General features: G+C 37.3%; 1 protein-coding gene across 1 annotated transcript in view; it reads right to left on the reverse strand.

Moving 5' to 3' along the window:
• Window positions 1-19322, reverse strand: part of PIEZO2 (piezo type mechanosensitive ion channel component 2) — a 432480-nt gene that overhangs the window by 108152 nt on the left and 305006 nt on the right. The window contains exons 9-15 of the mRNA XM_037892875.2: window positions 17717-17836; window positions 14876-14914; window positions 13211-13349; window positions 11432-11574; window positions 9099-9335; window positions 2947-3070; window positions 69-292 (exon numbers count right to left, since the gene is read on the reverse strand). Coding sequence (XP_037748803.1) covers window positions 69-292; window positions 2947-3070; window positions 9099-9335; window positions 11432-11574; window positions 13211-13349; window positions 14876-14914; window positions 17717-17836 — 1026 coding nt within the window. The remainder of the gene's footprint in view (window positions 1-68; window positions 293-2946; window positions 3071-9098; window positions 9336-11431; window positions 11575-13210; window positions 13350-14875; window positions 14915-17716; window positions 17837-19322) is intronic.

Raw genomic sequence — 19322 nt, forward strand, 5'->3', positions numbered from 1 at the left:
GTGCTGAGTCAAGAGGACGCACCAGTGCAAACAAAGGAAGAATTTTGCTTAGTATTGCTCTCATTTACCTGGTACAGGGCCACGCAAAAGAGGAAGAGCATCATATAGATGATTTTGTACATGACAATTCTGCCCTCAAAGCTGACGAAGAAGAACATTCCTCCGCAGACATAAATCCAGTACTTAATGAACATAGCCATCACCAAGTTTCCCAGGACTTTCATAATGTCCTGTTCATCCTCATCTTCTTCATCTGCTTCCTCTGTCACTTCCCCTTCTTGCAATTCCTCTTCTGCAAAGACACAAATCAAGTTGCATCACCCCCAACCTATTTTTACAGGATCTTTCCTTTATAGGATCTTTCCTTGTAATTGTAAATGAGGTAAAGCATAAAAGCTTTATGCAGGACATGGAAGCTTAGATTACATTTAGATACATGTCTGAATTGACTTTATAACCTCTGCTTCTGATTGAGGGAGAAGGCTCCAGAGAATTTTGGTCATGCATTTCCTTCTAAAATATGTTATTTTCCTCCTCTACAAGTTGACAGTAGTGTCTCCATGACCACACTCCTAAGCCCAGGTGCCTAGTTGGTAAATGTACTCACTCTTACGCCCCTTTCAAAAATCTGAGGGCCAGAGTCTCTGGTCCACTAAGGTCACTTTGTGCTGGGTAAGCAGCACAAAGTGTCTTTAAAACAGCTGGAGATAGCCAGTAGAGTATTCCCTCAAATTCCTGCAAGTAGAATATTCCCTCTATGTCACCTTGTAAGCCACTAGCGTCCACTGCCACCATAAGGGGAAAAGACTTTTCAGGGCATTCTGGAAGGTGGGTTGGGACAGGAGAAGGCATGCTGTGGCAGAGCTCCATGATCCTTCACTGGGCATAAGGTCTGTAGCTTAATTTGCTTGGACTTCCACTGGGGCCAAAAGGTGAGGAAGCCACACCAATTCCCTGTGATTACCGCTCCCCACTTTGCCCAAGCTGCACTCAGACATAGTGGAGAACTGTGATAAATGAGAGTGGGGATAGCTCCCTTTTGTGGACACCCAGCCAGCCAGTTGGCTTTGGAATCCCTCTTGGTAGTTGCTCTCTACTTGCTTTACCTGTAAAGGGTTAACAAGCCCCTAGGTAAAAGGAAAGGACTGGGCACCTGACCAAAAGAGCCAATGGGAAGCCTAGAACTTTTTAAAATTGGGAAAAAACTTCCCTTTGTCTGTGTGTTGTGGTTCTTCGGGAAAGAGGGGAACAGGGAGCAGTTATGCTGTGAGAAGCTGAAAGCCAGGTATGAAAAACCATCAGATCATACCTAGAGATTGCTTACCTGAAACCCCAGATATGTAAATAAATTAGGGAGTGTCTAGGAAGACGCGGTTAGGTTTATTTCTGTTTATTTCTTATTGGCTTGAGGACTCCTCTGTGCTAACCCTAATGCTTTCTGTTTTGCTTGTAACCTTTAAAATGGATCTCAAGAAGGTTATTTTTGATGTTTAAATTTTGTAAGTGGGTTTTTTAAATCTGGCAAAAGCCTAAATTCCAGATGTATTTTCTTTCATTTTGTATTTAATAAAATTTACCTTTTTTAAGAACAGGATTGGATTTTTGGTGTCCTAAGAGGTTTGTGCATGTTGCTTAATTAGCTGGTGGCAACAGCTGATTTCCTTTGTTTTTCTTCCTCAGCTCTTCCCCGAAGGGTGGGGAGATGGGGGGATGAAAGGACTTGAGGATACCCCAAAGGAAGGAATTCCCAAGTGTGCCTTTCTGGTTTCAAAGGGGTTTTTTGCATTTGGGTGGTGGCAGCATCTACCATCCAAGGTCAGAGAGAAGCTGTGACCTTGGGAGTTTAATATCAGCCTGGAGTGGCCAGTATTAATTTTTAAAATCCTTGTGGGCCCCCACCTTCTGCACTCAAAGTGCCAGAGTGGGGAATCAGCCTTGACAAGAACCATGGCCTGAAGGCTATGTATTGGATCATAGTCAAAGCAAATATATACTGTAATGCCTATATTTTCAGGCAAAAAACATTGTTAAACTGGAAAAAAAACGTATCACTGACATCCAGAGACATAAATTCCAAAGGGAATACTGTGGTTTTGGCCAAACCCACAAACATAAGACAGCTTTGAAATTCAAAGCAGAGGTTCCTGTTTAAAACCAACCAACCAACAAAACTTAAAAAAAACATATAGATGTGTCATACCAGGTGGGAGTTAAATGCTGCATTTCAAAAGAATGACTATCCCTCCCTCTTGCTCTACTGTGACCAAACCATGAAAAAAAGGGCAAGTTACTGCTGTCCCATTAATGGGAGCAGTAAGGAGAAATCCCTGTTCCTAGTCTTGCTATGCTGGGTGTGAAGTGGGGGCCATCAAAAGGCATCTGCACATGTAAATAATGCCAAGGCCTGGCAATTTCAGGGAGTGACTCGTGGCTCTGATCATCACAGCCCAGGCCTGATTCTGATCTGATTTAAATCAGTTTAAAACAAGAATAACTACACCTCACTGAAACCTATAGGCCAAATTCTGCTCTTGGTTACACAGGTGCAGCTCCCATTGAAATCACCAATGGACATTATCCATGTAGGCCCTTCTCCTTTTATGGTTAAATTTTGTGTACAGTGATCTTTTTTAGGGTGTGGAGGGGGTGCAAGTGTGGTGCATCTATAGAAAGTTTTTCTTGTATTTTCCATTCAAGTTATTTATTTCATCGTATCATTTACTGTCGTTCAACTGTAAAGAGAGTTTATATATTTTGTTTGATATTATCAAGTTCAAAGCTATTTTATTATGTCCCCTGAGAAATTTGTAGTGCATGGATTTAGCAACATATTGTTTTGCCCTTAGTCAATAGCAGATGCAACTTTCCAATTACTTTAGCAATAAGAAAAGAAGTAACCATAACCTCCTACATTCATTGAAGCAGTCAAACTTGATATTCTTTTACCTTTTTCTTCATTTTCTTCATCTTCAACTTTGACCTCATCTAAAGTAGTTTCTTTTAGCTGAAGCACTTTCTGCTCTGTGAGGTGTTGCCTAAGCAGTAGCCAGAAAGTAATCGTGAAAAGGATCTGCAAGCAAAAATCAAAACAAAAACAAGAGAGACAGACTAATTGTACATCCTAGATCCTGCTAATGTTAACAGATATTTTGAAATGTTTTTCATGCCTTTGTTTTCCACTATCCAGCAAAATTGGCAACAATATCATCATTGCCAAAGAACACATTTCTGGAAGCTAGGTCATTTATGCAACCTATTCCATTAAAAGCAAGTTTATTTTACTTGCAGTTGTCATCCAGTTTGGGTAGGAAACTGACTTTTCATTCTGTGGCTTTTGTTAATAAGTTTCTCTTTTGATTCCTTGCGCTAGGAGAGGATAGTCTATTATTCCATAACCAGGTACATAAATAAATATTTTAAACAAAGAGTGTGTACTTTTTTGTTTTCTATACTGCCAACTTCAGCAAGTGTCAGTACTGAAAGCCAGCCAGAACACAGAAAACAGTATGGCACCTGTTTATCATGGGCTTGAGCCTATATCCACTGAAGTCAATGCTCCCATGGATTTCAGTGGTTCAGGATCAAGCCTCATTTCATTACTTTATATAGAAAACAAGAATAAAATTTTAAATGAGACATACAAACAATCAAATATTTGGTATACTCTACTGTGGGGCTGCTGCTGCTGCTAACGAGGCTGACGATGTAATATAAAAAGCAGGGCTGTCAATTAATCACAGTTAACTCACCCGATTAAGTCAAAAAAATTAATTGTGATTAATCGCATGGTTAAACAATAGAATACCAATTGAAATGCATTAAATATTTTGGAGGTTTTCTACATTTTCAAATATATTGATTTAAATTACAACACAGAATACAAAGTGTACAGAGCTCACTTTATATTTTTTATTACAAATATTTGCACTGTAAAAATGATAAAAGAAATAGTATTTTTTAATTCACCTCATGTAAGTACCATAGTGCAATCTCTTTATTGTGAAAGTGCAACTTACAAATGTAGATTTTTTTGTTACATAACTGCACTCAAAAACAAAACAATGTAAAACTTTAGAGTCTACAAGTCCACTCAGTCCTACTTCTTGTGCAGCCAATTGCTAAGAGAAACAAGTTTGTTTACATTTACAGGAGATAATGCTGCTCGCTTCTTATTTACAATGTCACCTGAAAGAGAGAAAAGATGTTCACATGGCACTTTTGTAGCCGGCATGCAAGGTATTTTCGTGCCAGATATGCTAAACATTCGTATGCCCCTTCATGCTTTGGCCACCATTCCAGAGGACATGCTTCCATGCTGTTGACACTCATTAAAAATATAATGCGTTAATTAAATTTGTGACTGAACTCCTTGGGGGAGAATTGTATGTCTCCTCCTCTGTGTTTTACCTGCATTCTGCCATATATTTCATGTTACAGCAGTCTCAGATGATGACCCAGCATGTTGTTCACTTTCACTGCAGATTTGACAAAACACATAGAAGGTACCAATGTAAGAGTTCTAAAGATAGCTATAGCACTCGACCCATGATTTAAGAATCTGAAGTGCTTTCCAAAATCTGAGAGGGATGGGGTGTGGAGCATGCTTTCAGAAGTTTTAAAAGAGCAACACTTAGACGCAGAAACTACAGAACCCAAACCACCAAAAAAGAAAATGGACCTTCTGCTGGTGACATCTGACTCAGATGATGAAAATGAACATGTGTTGGTCTACACTGCTTTGGATCATTATCATCGGCATGGATGTATATCCTTTGGAATGGTGGTTTAAGCATGAAGGGACATATGAATATTTAGCGCATCTGGCAAGTACATATCTTGCGAAGCCGGCTACAACAGTGCCATGCGAATGCCTATTCTTACTTTCAGGTGACACTGTAAACAAGAAGCGGGCAGCATTATCTCCTTCAAATGTAAACAAACTTGTTTGTCTGAGCAATTGATTGAACAAGAAGTAGGACTGAGTGGACTTGTAAGCTCTAAAGTTTTACATTGTTTTGTTTTTGAATGCAATTATTTTTTGTACATAACTATAAATTTATAAGTTCTACTTTCATTATAAAGAGATTGCACACAGTACTTGTTTTAAGTGAATTGAAAAATACTATTTCTTTTATTTTTAAAGTGAAAATATTTATAATAAAAAATATAAATTGAGCACTGTACACTTTGTATTCTGTGTTGTGATTGAAATCAATATGTTTGAAAATGTGGAAAACATCAAAAATATTTATATAAACGGTATTCTATTATTGTTTAACAGCGCGATTAATTGTGTGATTAATCACAATTAATTTTTTTAATTGCTTGACAGCCCTAATAAAAAGTGATTCTGCTTTTTCATGTAAACTGAAAGCAACTGATAAAACAATGACTTCTTGTTATGTTTTTCAGCCACTGATAATGGTTATAAACACTGACAAAAATGACAATGTTCCTTTTTAAGAGATTTTTAATGATATTTCCTTCCTGTTTGTGCATTCGGATGTAATTTACATTGTGATCACAGTGTTTGTTCTCACTTGCTTCCACGCGACACATACCAGTAGTGTGAGAAGTGGTGCAGGAAGCACGTATGTTCCAAAAATACTGAATGGCCAGAAGTTGAGTGAGTGATCCTGCATCATTTCATCACCATTATATTATAATAAAACAACTGATTTCAGCTCAAATTGATGAATTCACCATAAAAATGAACCTGATTTACACTGTAAGCTCTTTGAGGAAGGGACATGTATATGTAAAATGCCTACCTCCACAGGCCCCAATCCCTGAAGGGGATGTCTAAACACTATCACAAGAGAAATAATAACGCCAGTTTTTAAAGGAGTGAAAAGGCACCAGATTAGCTAAAAATAAATACTGAAAATAAATATCAAAACTGCTAAACATACAAACATAACGGATAAGTGAAGCCCTTTCATGAATGGCAAATGCACAGAGATTGGGTCAACACTTTTAAGCTATTGATTGCGGGGGTGGAATCTCCCTCCATTGCTGCTAGATGTAATTCAGGGTTACACAGCAGAAAACAAATCCTTGGGGTAAGTGGATGACTTAGGGAACTGATAATGGGGTACATAGACCATCATTTCAAAGCAACTAGTATGAATCCAGCCCAGATTGGCAGTGACACAAAATTCTTTTCTCCAGGTGGCTGTTCGTGGTGTCTGTAAATCGAGTTGGCAGCCTCATTCCAGTTTGCAGAATACATACATCACAAAAACCATTACAACTGACACTAAATGGTATCTCAAGAGAGGTGGGTAATGGAAACAGAACTACTCTCTCCCTTCTGGAGATGGATGCTTCACATCAATGTTAAAGTATATTGGCAGATCAGCATGGAGGAAACCTACTCTGCCACTACCACCACCTCTTTGTTCTGTGGGGTAATAGAGGGCTTCATTCTCCGGTCATATTAACACAGCACCTTTCACACACATGAAGGGCCTTTTATGGCTGTTAAGCTAAGCCCATGAGAATGGGTAGCAACAAGAGGTTCCACATCATCAGAAGTGACTTTCAAAAGCATTGTGCTGACTCAGACACAATGGGGGCAGATTCTCACTGGGGATAAATTTTCATAGGTCCACTGAAATTAATGATAAATTTACACCAGCTGAAGATCTGCCCTAATCCTCCAGGAGTGCTGGGCAAATTCACAGAGAAGTGGCCACTGCTATGCAACCTTGAGCATCAGATAACATGCATTTACCTCTACACTGACTGAGCTCTATTTTGCTCAGCTGCTGTCCTCTTTGGAGTCACTGCCAGCATCAGACTAGCTTTTGGAGCTGTGGAATATAGAGGTGTTTTCATACTGCCTCTGACAGCCAGCCTCTGTGTAATGCAGCTCTATTTACCTTTCAAGCCAGTACACACTCTTCAAAGCCCATACAAATATATGCAGGGAAAATTATGGTACATTCACTTCTCTTTTATTCCACTGAATCTTTATTTAAATCCACAGGGTGCATTTTATCCAGTCTAACAAATCCAACAGATGTCCTTCAGTTAGTTTTATAGGTGTAACTAAAATCATCCCATATACAAAATAATTTCACTTTCCTGACAGCAGTTAGTTTTAAATATGACATTCCACGATGCAATTCATCTTTGAAATTATTGAAAAGGGGCTGGCAATATATCAAGGCAGCTAAATCTCTTAAGAGAGATTTACAAAGTCAATGAAGAGAAATTGCAGAACTTACCTCTTGACTATTTAATCACTCTTATCAAGCACTACCTTCCATAGGAAAAATAATAGAATGCTCACTAGCATTCAAATACATTATAAATCCAGTCATGGCTTGGCAAGGGGCACTGCCAAGCAGGAAATACAGGTGCAGAACCTCTTCAAATGGAAATCAAGTGTATCATGATGGAAGTGGTTCACTCAGTTATAAGGGAATTGGGCGAACTATCCACATTCTGTGAGAAGCTCCTCTTGAGTGCTCTATGAAGAAGCTTCTATTGTTTGCTCACTTTCCTCCCTCAAAGATAATCTGCCAAATGTAGTGGTTTCAAGACAGGGCAAATATCTGGGTGAAAAAAAGCCTCATTAATTGAGACCAAGAAATGCTTTCATTTGTGATCTAAGGTGATTCCAATTCATGTTTCTTCAACTGAATGACTAAAGAATTAATTCTGATAAGTACTTGCGCATGTGCCTAATTTTACGTGAGAGAGTCGTTCCATTAACTTCAATAGACTATTCATGTGCTTAAAGTTTGGCACATGCTCAAAAAGCTTGCTGACCTGGGCACTTCTATTCTTAGAGACAAATTTGGTGTGTTTTTATACAGTCAAATGAACTCAGCTACTCTTCACAAATTAAAAAATATTTGACATTACAGGTTCAATTATCTTTTTCCACTGCTCTTATAGTGAGGCTCTTATACTTAAACTGGCATGACATCTCAGGTGTTCATTAATATACCAAAAATGGTACCTACGAATATTCTGGTGAATAAAAGCCAGTGATTCCACTCACTAAAACGTACAATCCTTTTTATTCACTTGTTCAGAAGCATTCAGATGATTTTTTTATTCATAAGAATGTTTACGGACAGCAAATGTTCATAGTGTCATGAATAATAGCACAGAGAAATATTCCTGAAAGTATCTGGACCAGAAGTGTTCTCACAATATATTTTTATTCTTCACACAGTACATTTATCTAATATTTCTAAGTGTTTGTGGATAACTTGCAAAGCAAAAAAGAGCTACACATGAGATTTTCAAAATGCTGGCCTAAACTCTGCTCCCATTGAAGTCAACAGATTTTACCATATACTTACAAGTGTCTGGATTTGCAATTTTTAATTCCACCAGACTCCACATGCAATATGTGTTCATAACAAAAGTGTTCATGAATAGCTGAGACAGAATGTCATGGGCTGTGAGAGGTGGGGTGATAAAGTGTTGCCACACACAAATTCTGCCAACAAAATAACTAAAAATGAAAGGGAGAAAGGAGGGAACAACCATTGTACTGAGGTATGCTACATTAGTCTTCATTCAGAAAAAAGAGAAGGGAATGGAAATCTTTTATTCAAGTACAACTACAGCACTGAGTTTTCACCTGTACTGACTGATGCTAATGACAAAGCAGAAATGCACTTATAAAAATGTATATAATTTGTGTATGTATAGTGTTTATGTATAGGTTGTGTGTGTGTGTGTGTGTGTGTGTACGTACAAACAGGTTTCATCAAACAAAAGCTGCCTCATAATTCTATTTAATTTATCTCGTATTTAACAAATCCAAGTACATATTTTTTCTCTTCCCTTTCCTTCTGTTTTTACGGGCCAAATACTAATGCTATTTTCTCCCTGGTGAGAACTATTTTATAAAATTATCTAAATTTGACACATTCATTATAGTATTTAATTTACTGGCAAGAAGGAATTTTGTGCTATTGTATTTTTTAACCACTCATCCTGTACTGTAAGTCCCATGCTGAACAGCATTATTCATTGTATTAAACACCAAAGGACCTGAAATTTTTACTGATGGCTAGTGTATATTGTTTAGTTCTTTAAACTACAGATGTCTGTAAGCAAACTACACTTACCTTTGATGCTAATTCCCCAGGATCCTTCTTTTCTAAAAATCCTGAAACTTTAGGAAGCTCATCATTATTTAGGTCAATACTCCATATATATTGTAATGTTAACAGCAAATTTCCATAAACAACCATGAAAGGTGAACTGATCATAGCATATTTCCTTCGGTCACGAATCATCCAAAGTGTGCAGGACCAGATCAATAACACAAAAGTCAACCAACTGTGATAAGTGATACTCCAAGCCTTGGGAGGGAGGGGATGGGAGAGAGAGAGAAAAATGTTCATATATTCACTTAGTTACAGCATTACTGCATACAGTCAGTAAAACTTTATAGCACTGCCCAACTTGACACACATTGTCTAGGATATGTTTTCATATTTCATTATTTGTATGTAGATTTAGCCATGTGACTCCCATTTATGTTAATATGAATTGGGCCACTGACAGCTACAGTAGATCCTCTGGACTACATACTGTAAACAGATTCCTAGGAAATTCACAGTTTAGATAAAAAAAATTTTGTCTGGTACCTTTGTGTCTTGGTACTTCAGTAGAAGTGTTAGTTTAGGTCTCCCAGAATTCAGCAGTGACTATAAAGCATGCTTTAGATTTCACTCTCTGTTGTACTCTAGATATTAGAGATTAGAGATGGAGTAGACTTAGACTGACCTAGCCTAACCCAACCCAGCGTAGCATTCTTTCTTACAGTATATTCAAATGCTCTGCTCATTTTACAGGTATCAAACAACTCGTTACTTAAAACTGTTCTGGACAAAACACTGTATTATAGCACGGGTGGAAGTGTCTTTTTATTAAATGCTGTTATAGATTTTGGACTAGATTCTGGTATTGGCAATGCACCAGTATAAATCTAGAGTAATTTAGCTGAAGTCAATGGAATCTTAATTTCTTTTTTTTGTTTAGACAGAAAAGCATGAAATATGAAGAATATTTTAATCAAGGCTGGATTAGTCCTGAATTGATACAGTGTCCATTATAGCCTCTGAGAATCGTGCATATGCTATTCTTCCATTAAGATACACAACTGTAACACAGACAATGGTCACATTTGGGTATGGTATAAGTGGAACAGCAGCTGAATTTGGTTCACAACACTTAGAACAAAGGTCCTTCGGAGCTGATATTATCTCAATTTAAGACTAGAAGAAAGCTCAGAACAATACAGCTCCATCACTGATACTGACAGATTTGAATGCTGAATGGAATTTAAAGTAATTAAAGCACATGTGCAGCAGTCACTTCAAAAAAATAAATATACGACAGCAAGAAAGTAACTACTTATTAACATCTCAAAAAGCACCATATTCAATCCAGATTCTGCACAAAGAATCTGCTATGTTTTGTTAATCTCCAGAGACTTTTCATGCTAAGGGACAGCAAACAAAAGTCCAAAAACCAAACCAAAAAATCTGTTTTCTTTTGCTGTATGCAAACAAAAAGTGGCCAAACTATTTTTTAAAAAAAATTAAAGCAAGATTGGGCCAAGACACTTTATGGTAAATAGCATCCCAGTTGAAACCTTTTCAAAATAGAAAAGCCAGACCTTGGAAGTGCTGACAGAGAACTATCTATCACGCTGTGAACTTGCTACAGTATAATCCGAGGCTAATTTGCACAAAATGACCCTATGTTTTAAGGGATAGGCAGTGTAATTTCAAAAAGAAGAAAATTAATGACAAAAAAAATTGTTGGCACAAAATTGTATTTTCCTAGATGTCTTCCCTGTGTAGATGAAAGAAATCAAGGTTTATTTTCATACAGAGTTTGAACAAGATGCATCGATTCAATTTGAAGTAGAAACGGCAAGTTTAGATTTACTGTATGACTATGAAGTGCTTTATTTTTGCAGACAATTTCTGATTTGAGTAAATGCATTAAAACCCACTAAAAAAATGCTTCTGAATTATCAGAAAAATTAGCATGTTGAGCATTTTCTGATCTGCCGCAAGTAACAAAATACTATGTAGTTTAAAGCTAGAATTTTAAGCCCTGATTCTGTAACGGAATCCCTGCGAGCAGAAACCTGTGCCCTACCCCATAAGGAGTTGGTGGTAGGATCAAGGCATAATTTGAGGGGTAATGTTTTAATAAACCACATGCACCCAACGGATTCAATCTCAGGTCCAGATTTTACAACATTAAAGTAAACGCCAATGAAAAATCAACATGACAAATCACCCTTCACCGAGACATTTGGAAGATAAATATATTTATGCTGTCAATAAGGTGGCAGAAGCTCATTTCCAGAGTTAGATGACATCTATAATTAGATTACGTATAGTACTCCAACTCAATTATTTTTGTCTTTCATACGTACCATCATTGCAATCAGAGCACAAATGTAACTTTGTTTCATGATAAAATGGAAGACAGAGACCATGGCATGTATTTTAACACTTTCTTTTTTCTCCTGAATATCTTCCTCCTCTTCTTCTTCCTCATCTTCCTCTTCTTTCTTTTCTAAGTAGAAAAAGATTCTTACAGTGCAATTCAAATAAGTCTAATGGCAGCGCATGCACACACAGTTCAAAACCCTACAGTCTTTGCACAAACTGAGTCAATTTTGGCCATCACGACATCCTCTAGCAATGAATTCCACAGGTTAATTGGGCATTGTGTGAAAAAGTATTTTCTTTTGTTTGTATTAAATCCGCTGCCTATTAATTTGAGTGACCCCTGGTTTTGGCATTGTAGGAAAAGGTAAACAACGCATCTCTATTCACTTTTTCCACACCATTCATGATTTTATAGACCTCTATCATACCTTCCTTTAATCATCTCTCTTCTAAGATGAACATCCCTATTCTTTTTAGTCTCTTCTTGTATGGAAGCCATTCCAGACCCTGGTTCATCTTTGTCTCCCTTCTCTGAACCTTTTCCATTCCCACTATATCCCTTTTCAGATGGGGTCTCTAAAACTGGACACAATATTCAAGGTGTGGGTTTATCATGGATTTATATAGTGGCATTATGATATTTTCTGTCTTATTTTCTATCCCTTTCCTAATAGTTCCTAACATCCTGTTAGTATTTTTTACCTCAGCTGGGCCTTCAACTGAAGTTTTCCAAGAACTATCTATGATGACTCCAAGGTCTTTTTCTTGAGTCATAACCGTTAGTTTAGAACCCAACATTCTACATGTGGATTTGGGATTATTTTTTCCAATGCACATTATTTTGCCCTTATCAACACTGAATTTCATCTGCCAGTTGGTTGGCCAGTCACCCAGTTTTGTGAGCCCCCCTGCAACTCTTTGCACTCAGCTTTGGACTTAACTATCTTGAATAATTTTGTGTCATCTACAAACTGTGCCACTTCCTGGTTCACTCTTTTTCCAGATCATTCATGGGTATGTTGAATAGGACTGGCCCCAGTACAATTCCCTTGGGGACCCCACTGTTTACCTCTCTCCATTTTGAAAACTGACCATTTATTCTTATCCTTTGTTTCATATCTTTTAACTAATTACTGATCCCTGAGAGGACCTTCCATATTATGCCATGCCAACTAAGTTTCCTTAAGAGCCTTTGGTGAGGGACCTTGTCAAATGCTTTCTGAAAATCCAAGTACTGTATTGACTGGATCACCTGTATCCACATGCTTGCTGACACTCTCAAAGAATTCAAATTGATTGGTGAGGCATGACTTCCCTTTACAAAAGCCATGTTGCCTCTCCCCCCAAAAATTGTGTTCATCCACGTTTCTGATAATCTTGATCTTTACCAATTTGCCCAGTACTGATGTTAGGCTTATTAGCCTGTAATTGCCAGAATAATCTTCTAGAACCCTTTTAAAAATGAGTTTCATATTAGCTACTTGCCAGCCATCTGGTACTGATGCTTGTTTCAGCAATAGGTTATATATTACAGTTAGAAGTTCTGCAATTTCATATCTGAGTTCCTTCAGAACTCTTGGGTGAATACCATGTAGTTCTGGAGACTTATTGCTGTTTAATTTATCAATTTGTTCTAACAGTTTCTTAACTCTTATGCCAAGCTGCTTAACAAAAAATGCACAAGGCAAAGAATCTAACTATAGAGTAAATAATAAAGTACCAAACATGCAGGTTTATTCCCAAATAATTCATGTTACTACCTGACATGTCATCTGATGGCTCCCATTTGTACTGTGGGGTTGAGTACATATCAGCTTTGGCAGGGCCATTCTCCAAGTGAAGTGTGGGGTGTATGGTGTGATAATCTACAGGAGTCCCATTCACTGTTACGAGCAGGACCTGCCAAACGAGGATTGGAGAAAAGCATTCCTTTTAGAAAAGCTTCTGTGTGAGTGAAACTGCTACTTACTAACTTTCACTAGGTATTGTTTTTAAAATATGAAATAAACTTAATGAAATCATTTCAGCAGGTTTCTCTATATACTGAACAATCACACATTACACATGATGTCAACACAACTGTCCTAAGAATAATTTTAGCAGACCAATTTATGCTAAAAAGAATTATTACACTGATTTCGTTATATTTTCTTTAACAAAACAGTAATAATAATGATGGTGGTGCTTTGCACTTCTACAGTAACTCCCATCAAAGAATCTCAAAGCTCTTTATAAACATTACTTAATCCTCAAACCATCACTGTGAGGTAGGCATTACACCTATTTTAAAGACACACCAGTGGAGGCATGGAAAGGTTGTGCCTTCTGTTAGGTGTCATAGGCAATCTCTGGCCAAGCTATGAAAGAACCCTGATCTTCTGACTAGTTCTATGCCATAGCCATGAGTCCTATCCTTCTCTTTGAAGCAGTCTTGTGGCTGGATATTTTTCAAGGTTAATTTTCTGTCTAATGGTTTCCAGTACCGATGAAGATGATGGGTACAAATGATTTGCATTTTTAAAATCAGTAGGGTGATCTGCATTTGTTACAATTAGTAAAATTAGTTGTGTTTGTTACAGTTGTTTATTACTCAATGTTTATGCCACTGTTTGAACTTTCCTTTCTGCAACGTGTTGTTGACCATTGTCCTTGTTTGGCAAGGGTTTCTAGCAGTTGACCAATGCAGATGGGCCAGTTTTACAGACCCAATCTCATTGCAAAATATATCATGTAATTTCCTGATGCAGTAGATGTCACAAGGCCAGGGGGCCATATTCAGGTTTAGTTACAGCTGTTTCCTGGCTGCATGGAGGAGGAGACCTGCAACTCCATTTGTTAGAGTATGGGACTGAAATAGAGCATTTCCCTCTTCAGAATCTATTAGGATTTCCTACCTTTGGGCTAATCAGTTTGTTGCCTGTTCAAATAAAGTTTCATACTTTCCACCATTTTAATATTCAACTCAGGTATGTGGTCATTTTTGCTGGACCTCAACAATTCAACATGAACACTTTAAAAACACATCACAAAGAAGGAATTAAACCAAATTTTAGGGTAGCTTACGTTAGAAAAGCAGAGTTGCATGTTTTCTTTAAAATACAAGGAACTAAGGAAGATCTTTTGCCAGTTAATACAACCTCAAATATTCTAATGTCATGACTGATACTTAGTAAGTTTAAATAATCAAGATTTTGGATAATCAAAGGAGTTCTCAATGTAATTAACAGACAATGGGAAGATGATCCTGTTTTAGACAACAGGGAGGTTTGGATAATCAAGGTTGTAATATAACGGCTAGGCTAATAAAAAGATCAGAACATTTTAAAATTTCATGTAAACTTGTCTCTGTAAGGCATATGGCATAATCCATATTTACACCATAGATACGAATACAAATAAATTGCAAAGACTGATAGTATACTAACATCAGCTGGCTTGTATTCATCTTGAGTCATTGACAGAAGCTGTAAAAAGCAATGCAAGGACAGATTATTAATGAAGAAGCATAGCTCAAGCAGTAATAAGTTTAATAGATGCATGCATATTTGCTAACCCTCTCAACAGATCTGAATTAAGAAATTCAGTAAGAATTTTTAAAGAGTCAGCAGAATTGTATATTATGCCCAATAAAACAGCATTCATTTTAGCATAATTATTGGCATAACTTTATTTTTAAGTGTCTTAATTCCAAATCACAACTGAAAATGTTATATTGAAATTATATGTGATGGCCATGGGAATTCATCAATATGTTATTACAGTTAGTATCAAATGACTTTCCAATGAGACATTTAAAATTAAGGGTTTTTTAAACGATCATTAGAATTTCTATAAGTATAAAATCACTTTCAACAGAATTATTACACTAGCATACAAATGTTATACCTACATTTCAAAGTATTAATAATATCATTTAAATTACTGGAAGAGCACTACATTTTTGTCAACGGCATCTAATTACTGCCCTCCATCATTCAGCAAAAATTATTGATATAATATGAAGCAGTAGATGAAGAGATACAGAGATCATCAAAACACACTTTAGTAATTTCTATTTGTTGAAAATTTGATAGATAATAATTACATAGGGCTAGAGGCTGCAATCTTTTCTCAGGCAAAGCTCATGCTTGAAATCAATGGGAATTTTGCCTGAGAAAAGACTGTAAGATGTGACTCATAGAAGAAGAAAATATTGTAACTACAGTATTTTAAAATTTGTTAATAATACACAAACTCATCTTCCTGCATCATATTGGCTTTACCAAGATTACATTTGGCTTATAGAAGATGTATCTTTTGGACAAGAAGACACATTTCTCTACAAGTAATCAGCACCACATGTAGTGAAACCCAGAGTACAGTGGAAGGTTTTTGTTTGGTTGGTTCTTTTTTTAAAAGAAAGCAAGCGTTGGGACCCATTTTTTCAGTTTTTATTTATGAAAGTGGCCCTCTTGAGTTAGGCTGATAGGGTTGGGCCCTTGCTCTGTGACATGAAAGCAGTGTGTGAAGCACAATAACCCCACCACATTAATCAACTTTTACTGTCTTAGACTTTTAAGTCTACATGAAACTTTGTAGAGAACCATGACCTTACAATAGGACAGAGCAAAGTCTACAACTGTATTATAGGAGTATATATATTTTATAGTTTTTATAATAAACAATTATGACTGGGGCAGCCTCTTTCTGTACTCCAAACCATTAGTGCTTCTCTTGGGTAACAGATCCTTCAACAAATGCAATGCTATCTACTCTAGTTCCTTCTATTCTTATGTGTGTGAATGTCCCTATCACCTGTTGTCCACATATTACACTGACTCAGCTCCACTTCTGATGAAACCCTCATCCATGCCTTCAGCTCCTCTCACCTAGACTACTACACCTCCTTTCAATGGCCTCCCCAAGCCCCAGCTTTCTAGAATCCAGCGAGTGAAGAATACTACCCCTCTTCAAAAATATGCAAACATTTTCAAACAACTCCACTTGGTCGGTTTCATTTCAGGATCTGGTTCAAAACTATCTTTCTTGTTTATAAAATCGTCCATGGAATTGTTCCTATCTAGAAGACTTTGTCCTCCTGTTCTCCCCTCTTTATTCCTTCCCCTCATTGAACACATGCTTCATCTTGCTCTCAACATCTCAGGACTGTCAACTTAAGAGTCTTTTTCTCTGCGGCTCCTGCACTCTAGAACTGAACTCCTGTATCTCTCCACTTCATTTGTTATTTAAATGTTCTTTCCTGCTGCCGTCATTTCACTTTGTAAATGTACACTACCACAACTCTGTAAAGCATTCTGGAATACAAATTGTCTGAAATTTGTGATACCATATATATCATTTCACATCTTTTAACTGCCTTTGTTGGCTTGTGTTATCACCGTTCCAGATCAAACGGTATGAAGTTGGAGATACTTCCAACGTATGTCTTCGCTGGCTTTTCTAATACCAGCTGAGCATATAGAAGTACTAAAGTTACTACTGCAATTGTTGGAGACGGGAATATAGCAATCTGTCTGTTGTTATAGTTCAGTGTCCAGTTCACTCAGAGCAGTTTTTCTGATTACACTACTACTACTACTACTGTTATTGTTACTTCCATCACAGGACTCGTGGGGATTGGATTTGCTAATTTAAGGCTCACCCTAATACTTTTGGAGTCAAAATCTGGGGGCAGCTGGCCATATGAGAATTCCCCTAGCGGGCAAGGAGAAGAGGACTCTTTGGTGCCGTGAAGCTGGTGGAGTTGGCTCCTACACCAACTACCCTGCCCACCCTAGCATAGGGGTGTACAGGGAAGAAAAGGAACATGTTGGTGGCAGGCTGGGTTGTGTTGCGGGAGGGCGACGGCAGCTTTGCCTCACTAATCAGGGATCCTAGTCAGCTGTCATTAGATAGATCAGCCTTTATTGCAGGTATCTGGCTCCCTGACAGCCCTCCCTGCTCTCCTGTCCATAGAGCCGTCCAGCAAAGGAGAGACTCTAATCCTGGATCTTTTTGTTTTGGAAGCTGGAAACACAGGAAACATTCTGCTTTCACTTCCTTGCACCGTCCCTTGTTTTTCTTCTTCTAAGTTTTACAAAATAATAACATTCCTTTCCCTAACTCAAAATCTTGGTGTCATGCCAATTACATACTCACACATTTTTACTTTGAACTTACACCACTATGTCCCCACATAGTAATACATTACTTACAAAGCTACCACAATAAAATGAACTACATGTTTGAAACATTTTGATGTAGGGAAACCTTCCCCCAGGTCTTACTTTTCTCTCATCAGTTGTGTAGTGGCTTGCATACCACAAACTTCGTCTCCTTGAGGATGGGTTGCAGTCTATTTCTTTGTCTTCTTCGCTGATACCAGATTTCTCTTCATCATCCATTTCCTAAACAATGGGAATGGCCAGGATAGTTGTAATTCTTAAACCGTGATTTTCTAAGAGTAACACTATGGTACCTAGATGCTGTTCTTCCTCTAAATTATATGCCTTGAAATATCATCTAGTGTTTAATGTACTGTATCTATGATGGATGCTTTTTATTAGTATGACATTTTCAGAAAATGATGACAGAGCTATTCTATAATTACTAAACCCATCAATATCAAGATGTTTCCTGATTCCTATAGGATACCATAAGTAACCAGACTTCCACATCCTGCTTTATAGTATAAACCAAACCATAAAGTATAATACAGATATGTAATCATTTTAAAGCTAGATTTACTGAAATTAAAACTCTCTGCTGCTTGCCTATTTGAATGTGGAAACAGCATTGTCTTGCTATACTGAGCAGTAAATTAAAAGAAAAAAATATTTTCTGGGCATAAGCAATACATATTCAAAGACTACAGAATAACACACTAATCCTGTTCCTGATATATGGTAACACAGTAAATGGATCAGAACAGTGAACTGATTCAGAACATCTAGAAACCACACCTTGGACAACTATGGAATCACATCCCCAATGGGAAGTTTCTTCCAATCCCCTACCTCTTAGTGGTTAGGTTTTAATCTCACCATGAATAGCAAAATTAAGGATTTTTAGGATAGAGTGTACATGCTGTAAAGTGGGTTATCCTGTCAGGAAAAGCACTCTATTAATAAGCATTTGAGTCTGACAAACAGGAAGCATTACAGTCTGATTCTGCATTGCTGGTGCACTAACATTATAGTTACCCTAAATCATACTTCATCTCTGTGTAATTTCTATCAGCCCTGGCTAAATAGCAGGCAGTTTGGAGAGTTGATTACACATAAGTATTAAGCCAAATTCTGATGTCATTTATACTGCTGTAAGGCCCCAATTCAGAAAACCAATCCCTATTTAACAAAGCAGTTAAGCACATGCTTAACTTCAAACACACGCTAAGGTCCCATTGGCCTTAATGGAACTTAAACATATGTTTAAGTGCTTTACTAAATTGCAACCAAAATCCAGAGTATCTATTGACTTCTGTGGTGTTGCTCAGGATTTATACTGATGTAAATTAGAACAGATTTTGATCTAGTCAAGTAATTTTCATATTTTTTTCACTTTCAATGGTCTGGCTCAACAGGATGAAAAATGATGATTTAGTTGGGGATTGGTCCTGCTTTGAGTGGGGGTTGGACTAGATAACCTCCTGAAGTCCCTTCCAACCTCGATATTCTATGATTCTATAATTTTTTTCTTCCCATTTTATTCTTTCTATTTAGTAGATATATTTTATTTCTTTGTTTCAAATGAAGCCTGAATTAAATTGGCTTTTGATTTACTCCCTTTCTTTTTTTTTTAAAAAAAAAGAGAACAGTATCATAACCAATATCCACTCGGCTCTGGGAACAATGTTTGTCAGTTTATTTGAGCTCCATCTGCTGACTCTATTGA

Source organism: Chelonia mydas, chromosome 2 (assembly GCF_015237465.2).
Source record: "Chelonia mydas isolate rCheMyd1 chromosome 2, rCheMyd1.pri.v2, whole genome shotgun sequence".
Lineage (NCBI taxonomy): Eukaryota > Metazoa > Chordata > Testudines > Cheloniidae > Chelonia > Chelonia mydas.